Genomic DNA, 6992 nt, shown 5'->3' with positions numbered 1-6992 from the left:
TGTTCTTGCTGGACTGGGGTCCTGCAAGTTCCACACACCTCCCGAGAGTCCATGATAATTGCCTGAAACTCCCAGGACAAGGACTCGATCCGATGGTACGCCTTTGACCTCATGTGCGTACCGTCGTGCGATCTTACAGGCCAGATCTACTGCCTCAGCGCCGGTCACCATGGCCGAGATTTGATCGTAACCAAACCTCTTACACATCATCTCTGCAAACACCGGCCACTTTGCGTTGTGTGTGGAAGTGTTGATGTTGTACGCTAACGATCAAATCAGACAAGAGAACTGGCCTTTGATTGGAAGTGGCTATTCACCCTTCTGGACCTGTTCGATCACAGCTGCGACAATCCTGGGATGACAGTGCCCCTGGTTGATGGAACTGAACATGCAGATGAAGTCAAGATACTCCTTGCCATCCACGTCCTGTTTCACACCTTGTCAGCCCGCTGCCTACACAGCCAGACCATTTGAGTATCTACTTGCCCAAAGCACGGACCCCAAACCTCGTTCGAAGAATCCGGGCAGAGGTGTGAATCCTCCGACAGTGTATCGAGCCTCGAGATCTAGCAGTCGCTGGGCCTGTTGTGATAGCAGAATTTCTTTTTGTTGCGACCGAGCTGGTGATGACTTGGCACTGTAGATGTCTGTGCTGAGGCCATTGGTCGCGTGCATGACCTCGACCATAGAAGCAGAAGGCATTGCCATGGTTCCCAAACAGGTCGAATGGCAATGAGTTTTGGAAAGCGACGGTAGTCAGTAGCAGTGAATGAGATGGCTGTGCTATTGTGGTTGGAAGGTTAGTTCCTCTGTCCGATATATGTGAGAGACGAAAAACCTCCTGAGGTTGCCGCTTTAACACTAGGCTACCACTGGAACCAGACGTTGATGCAAAAGTTGTGCTCAGCATGGACTGTAGCATTATTCCGACCCGGTGTCAAGGCCGGGCTGTTGTGGGGAGGATAAATATTGTCAAACGGGCAAGTACTCTAAAAGGTTATCAACAACGAAAGATGCAATTCTTTATCGTCGTGCTAATGTTAGTTGCCCGTATTTAGCGCTTGGTAGTCAACTAGCACATCCATCGCCTTCCAACTCTGTCGGCTTCCCAATTCAGGGAGACTCCAGAACTGCAAAGATTCTAGGTACGTGTTGACACACGAAATTCGACACTGGGTGCCATGTTGTATGTTGCCGCTTCGCTGTCTTAATGTTCCGGCAACTACTGTGTTTTCAATATAACACCAAAGCATCGCAATTTACAGCATGTTGAAACACAGAACTCCATGTCGATCGAGTTATTGAGCTGCTCCTCATTCACCGTCACAACTTTCAAGCGACCAAATTGACGACATCTTAACAAGATCAGAGTAATTTCTCGCAACTAGGCTCTCTGCGCCACGGGACTCCATACCATTTCTGTCATGGCTTCAGCTTCTCGTCGCAACATTTCTTTCAAGACGGTGGACCAGTTGACCTTGAGAGGCTGGTTTTATCCTGCCGGTGACAAGTCACCCGTTGTTATTCTCTCCCATGGCGTTGGTCTTCCTCTTTACCTGCTTCCAACTTTGCAAGTCCATATCTTCTGACGACACCTACCCGCTATAGTTAACAGGTCTGAAAGAGCAATACCTGGACAACTTCGCCGCCAGATTTCAAGCTGCCGGCTTCGCATCTCTTGTCTATGACAATCGCAACTTCGGTGCAAGCGACGGTCATCCCAGATTCGAAGTCGACGGCTTCAAGCAGGTTGAAGACTACCACGACGCGGTCACCTACGTCTCCACGCTCTCAGAAGTCGACGCAGATAGAATCGCGATCTGGGGTTCCAGCTACTCCGGCGGGAACGTGCTACAGGCTGCTTCCGTCGACCGCCGTATCAAAGCTGTGATTGCACAGGTCCCATTCGTAGCCGGAAGCTCTGTTCCGGGCTTGATTGACCTCATGCCTCTTATTATCGCTGACCGTTCTCGTATCAGCGACGGAACACCGGGCGCGTTAATGACTGTCGTAGCAGATACGCTCGCAGACGCGCAGGCAGGAACTGCGGCATGTGTGCTCCCAGCCGAAGATGCGTACAGGTTTTTCGTGCAGAGCGAGACCGGTCCCGATGCCCAGTGGGAGAACAAAATCACTCTGCAGAGCCTGTTCAAACTGATGAAGAATGAACCACGTGCGTACATCGAGAGAATCTCGCCCACACCGCTTTTAATGGTCATTGCCGAGGAGGACACGGCAGTCTATGTACCAACACAGATGGAGACATTCGAGAGAGCAAAGGAGCCGAAGGAGCTATTGTTTCTCAAGGGAACTGGCCACTTTGAACCCTATTCTGGCGACTGTTTCGAGACCAACATCGAAGCACAACTGAAATTTCTGAGAACCCACTTGAAAGACTGAGAAATACAAAACTTATGTTCTTTGCAGACTGCAGCACCTGCATTTCGCTTCTTCGGAAGTTTAGTAGTAAGAGGCAGTTGCGTAATGTAGACAGATCGCTGGGCGATCATTTTGTTTGCAGATGTGCATCATCGTCCCTACACCTGCAATTGTCATCCTCAAAGTATACAACTTTGTGGCTGGCCCATGAAGGCTTACAAGTAAATCGCCCTGCTACCGGACTGACGGGGATAACGGCTTTCTACAATTTCATGATGTGACGAGGTCTCCATGAGCCTTTTGAGGCGACACGTTTGGCTCCAAGTTCAACCCTAAAGTGGGATGGTTTAGACCTGATTTGGCTTGACCAAGATCGGGTAAGCAACAGCGAGAACAGATTACGCGGGAGAGAGATTAGAGGATTTCTGTGAAATCTCGGCCTCATGTCTACGCATCTTGTCTATCCTGTAATCCTGAACGCCCAGCGTCCGCTTTGCAATGGTAAGGCGATCTTGAAATAACAGATTTGTGCTCCACAGAACAGTTGGGGGGTGACAATTTTGGAGGCTCATATTCCGGTGAAGACCTCCAACGCTTCTTTTCACTACGTATCCATCATCTCACGCTTTCTGAGTCACTGCGAAGTCAGGACCAGTTGAATCGCGAGCCGGAGGAAAGCAAACTTGCAACAACATCCTTAATGACAGATGTCATGAAGTAAGTCCCATGCCCACGGATTGCACAGAGAATGCGAATAAAGACGCGGGCTCTAATAATCGAAGTAGTCTCTCCGGGCGCGTTGCCATTGTTACAGGCTCCTCATCAGGGGTTGGGAGAGCCATCGCCACAGCTCTTGGATCAGCAGGAGCCACCGTTGTGTGCAGCGACTTGAGCCCATCTCTGCGGCAAGGAGGTTACGAGACTGAGACGCTCCCGACCCATGAACTGGTTGCAAGAACGGGCAAAGCCATCTTCAAGAAAACTGATGCGAGTCGACCGGAAGACGTTGAGGCACTGGTGGACGCAGCCGTGAAGGAGTTCGGAAGGCTCGATATGTCAGTGCACTTCCTCATGGCAAGGCCGAGCGTGGATCAGCCGCGGTTAAATGTTTGCTGACTTTTTTCATTTGCGCAAGCTGCAGTATGGTCAATAATGCTGGCATTTTTTGTGGCCAAAACAGGATCGCTGAAGAGCCTGTAGAAGCCTTTGAGAAAACAATGGTGGGCATTGGACTCCTGGCGGGGGAGAGAACTCCTGTCGCTGATACTGAGCAGGCAGTCAATGCGCGCGGTCCATTCCTTGGAATGAAGTATGCCATCGGGCAGATGATGAAGCAAAGTCCCCACCCATCGGGGTCTCGTGGGTGGGTTGTCAATATTGCTTCTATCGGAGGTCTTGTTGGTCTATCAATGGAACGTGAGTATATACATTGATTTGACCTGGTCCCCTAGTGAATTCCGTGCATTGCAGCTTACACTCTCACCCGTAGCTTCATATTGCGCGAGCAAAGGGGCTGTGGTACTTTTGACCCGACAAGTTGCGCTCGATTATGCCGCCGACAAAATTCACGTAAACGCCATTTGTCCGGGCTTTCTGAAGACAGCTATGGTACGATCTGCTCTGGAAGATGTGGATTTGAACAAGCAGCTACATGCTCAAAGTCCTTGGCCGCATTTGGGTAGCCCGGAGGATGTAGGGAAAGCTGCACTCTTCCTTTGCAGTGACGCGGCGAGCTGGACAACTGGCTCGGTAGTGAATGTGGATGGCGGTTACTGTGCTCAATAGCTCTCGTTTACGATTGTGCTTCGTGATCCGTGAGTGCCATTGAGAACAGGATGTCAATATGTAGAGAATATCAAAAGCTGGCACTGACTTGATTTTGTACTTGAAAGACCGCGCCACCTTGTGAGGACGCAGGCACACGCGCTTCTTTGACCATGAAAAGACATCTCACACGTGTGAGTAGTTGAGTATCGTGGCGGACCATTGACAGTAGCATGAGTTGATGACTGCTACATACTATAGTATTTGACTGCTTTAGAAGCCAGAATTGTAGTCCCTGAGCCACGGAGATTTGGAGCCGCTGTGGAGAGGGAAAAGTATGCCTATTCCTTACAAAAAGAGAGGAGTGGCAGCTTTAGACATACTCGGTCCTTCTCGGGAATTTAGGCCGTGTTTTTTGGGAGCGCTTGCTGCGCATGAATCTGCCAGACTGTACATGATTGAGAATGATGTGAAAACGTGGAAACCACAGAAAACAGTAGTCACCCCACCATGGTACGATTCCCACCATGATAACTTCCTTGCGGTATGCACTATCAAAGATCCTTGTATCCACTTTTTACATCCCTTACAAAGCATATTGGATCTTTCAAGTCCACCCACCCGCAGTACGGACTCGAGACAGAATATCCAATCATTCTCTGGATGCTCTCCGGCATTTTCTTGACCTCCTCTATCGGATTGGCGAGGAATTGATTCTCCTCCTAACGGGAGATTAGTTTCACAAACAGCACGAGGACTACTATAAACACACCTGACGGAGATAGCCACGGCACATAAAGGATCCGAATAGCTTTCGTGGTTGGTCTGTCGTTGTATTTGCAGAGCCTGAGGGGAACCAATCAGTATGCACTATGAATAACGGCTGCTTGAGCGCATGCATCTTTTTACCTCCATGAAAACAACTCGCGAGCATCAGGAACGCGTCGCCGGGCTCCATCTCGGCGTAGACAACCTTACTTTCATCACCAGGTCCATAATCTGAGGCGTCCAAATGCGAGCCCGGGATAAATCTCGTCGCTCCGTTAGCCACTGTTGCTTTGGACGCAGCGAGGAATATTCCGAGTGCCGTATCGCGATCCTTGGTGTACTGATCAGAGGTGATCTTGGGGAGTTTGGTGTGGTGTAGGCTATCGTCACGGTGGAGTTGTTGCGCTCGAGCTCCCGGTCCGATCGCCAGTACAGACGTTGAGTTCAAGTAAGGCGGTGAGACATAGTGTTCTTGCTTATCACCAATCCATGTGCTCGTTCTTGTGGTGAGAAGGTCATTACTGACTGCGGTGAACAGAGGATGACCAAGGACCATTTCTGTATATAGGGGTGACTTTGCTGGTAGCCCGTTTACTCCTGTTTAATTCTTAGCGTACCGGCCAACACTGTCCTGTCATTTACATACGGCGAGTCTCTTTTGGGAAGAAGTCGCCTTCCCATGGTACATCTGCGTCGATGTAAGGTTGAACGTCATTGAGCATTGCATCAATACTCTGCTGGTCTATCATTCCTCGGAGAAAACAACCTCCATTCCTGATCAAAGATTCCACAACCTCCGACTGCGTGGTAGAGCTCGCATCGAAGCTTTCAACGCTATAGCCGCTCGCCGGCGCGGGGACTTCGACTCTGGACATCTTTGTCACGGAAAACACGCAGTAGACAGGGTAAATAAAAGGATTACATGCGGACTATGTAGTCAATTGGGTCTAAGCCATCCCCAAGTTCAGAAAGTGTCTTTCTGAGGTGGCGAGACTGCCAAGTCATGTCTACTTAACTGCCCCCGTAGTCGACTGCCCGATTCAGTGCGCGCCCGGCTTTTCCGCGGCAATCGACGCTTATCTCTCCCTTATCGCATGGCTAATTGCGGGGAAGACCCAACAAACTCTGCCCCCTCTGAGATGTTAGCACATGCATTATTCGCCCGCTGCTAATGATTTCGCTTCAAACGTGTCAGATGTTTCGGTATCGATAATGCCAAGAAAGAAAAACCCCGGGACCCGTGTCTAGAACTCAGCCGTCGGAAACAGTCAAATCTACCCACACAATGGCTCGCAACCAGCCATTTACCGCGAGCCGCGGTTGTGGCAAGTCACAGCGAACATTGGCAGCCACTTGGTTGAGGCGGTGATAGTCGAAGAAAGCCTCTCACCAAACGGGCGCGGCAAGCACGTTGTGGATATCGTTGTAGATAGGTGGACGACCCTGACTACGTCCTTCGGGAGGCAAATGAAGTTGACGATACCCATTGTCTAAGCTCAACGTAACGCGAAGGCACGACGGAAATCATCGAGATCGGCGTATATACGACCCTACATACAATCGCACTTACACTACAAAACCACGCCCTGCCGAAGATCGTGGCTTTCTGAACTAACTCAAACGAGTGAAAACCTCGGCGCCACCTCAAATGTTCACAATGAACTTAGGTGAAGAAGACGACAGGGACAGACCTCTTCCAGAAGTCAAGGTCTTTGACAGCGCATCTGTGACGAACGAAGAGATCGTTGGCGCTCTCATTTCAGCCGGCGGTTGCGTCATCAAGAATGCCTTGAGCACAGAAGATTTGGCGGCAATTGAGAAGGACACTCGTGCACATCTCCTTGCAGACAAACCCTGGGATGGCACTTTTTTCCCGATTCAAACCCGGCGGGTGAACGGTCTTGCCTCCAAGTCCAAGGTCTTCATGGAGAAGTTGGTATGCTACAAAGCTTACCAAGACGCCTGCGACACGCTTCTGACCAGCCGGGTGAGTAATTGGGTTGGCGACGTGCAAGAACACAGTACCTCGAAACCACAGCTCAACAACACCATCGTGTTCTCTATCGGCCCGGGGGCAAAAG

The 6992-nt window shown here is 50.3% G+C and overlaps 5 protein-coding genes across 5 annotated transcripts; 3 read left to right on the top strand and 2 right to left on the bottom strand.

The window, feature by feature from the left end:
- Positions 1–309: 309 nt before the first annotated feature.
- PV06_11660 (uncharacterized protein) lies at positions 310–708 on the bottom strand (the record flags this gene model as incomplete). Its single annotated transcript, XM_016413370.1, has 2 exons — positions 310–426; positions 487–708. The coding sequence occupies 2 exons, from the start codon at positions 706–708 to the stop codon at positions 310–312; spliced, it is 339 nt and encodes a 112-aa protein (XP_016256243.1).
- A 716-nt stretch (positions 709–1424) lies between these two features.
- PV06_11659 (uncharacterized protein) lies at positions 1425–2400 on the top strand (the record flags this gene model as incomplete). Its single annotated transcript, XM_016413369.1, has 2 exons — positions 1425–1538; positions 1609–2400. 2 exons carry the CDS (start codon positions 1425–1427, stop codon positions 2398–2400), a joined length of 906 nt encoding a protein of 301 aa, XP_016256242.1.
- Positions 2401–3105: 705 nt separating this feature from the next.
- PV06_11658 (uncharacterized protein) lies at positions 3106–4164 on the top strand (the record flags this gene model as incomplete). The annotated part of the gene is made up of 4 exons (XM_016413368.1): positions 3106–3434; positions 3521–3599; positions 3654–3795; positions 3869–4164. 4 exons carry the CDS (start codon positions 3106–3108, stop codon positions 4162–4164), a joined length of 846 nt encoding a protein of 281 aa, XP_016256241.1.
- A 533-nt stretch (positions 4165–4697) lies between these two features.
- Positions 4698–5786, bottom strand: PV06_11657 (uncharacterized protein; the record flags this gene model as incomplete). Its single annotated transcript, XM_016413367.1, has 4 exons — positions 4698–4865; positions 4916–4989; positions 5053–5508; positions 5558–5786. 4 exons carry the CDS (start codon positions 5784–5786, stop codon positions 4698–4700), a joined length of 927 nt encoding a protein of 308 aa, XP_016256240.1.
- A 782-nt stretch (positions 5787–6568) lies between these two features.
- PV06_11656 (uncharacterized protein) lies at positions 6569–6898 on the top strand (the record flags this gene model as incomplete). The annotated part of the gene is made up of 1 exon (XM_016413366.1): positions 6569–6898. A coding segment is annotated over one exon (330 nt), but the record flags the coding sequence as incomplete, so codon positions are not given.
- Between the last annotated feature and the right edge of the window lie 94 nt (positions 6899–6992).

Source organism: Exophiala oligosperma (genome assembly GCF_000835515.1).
Source record: "Exophiala oligosperma strain CBS 72588 unplaced genomic scaffold supercont1.49, whole genome shotgun sequence".
Lineage (NCBI taxonomy): Eukaryota > Fungi > Ascomycota > Eurotiomycetes > Chaetothyriales > Herpotrichiellaceae > Exophiala > Exophiala oligosperma.
The sequence above is the reverse complement of the archived record's forward strand: the minus strand, read 5'-3'. Positions and strand labels throughout refer to the sequence as shown.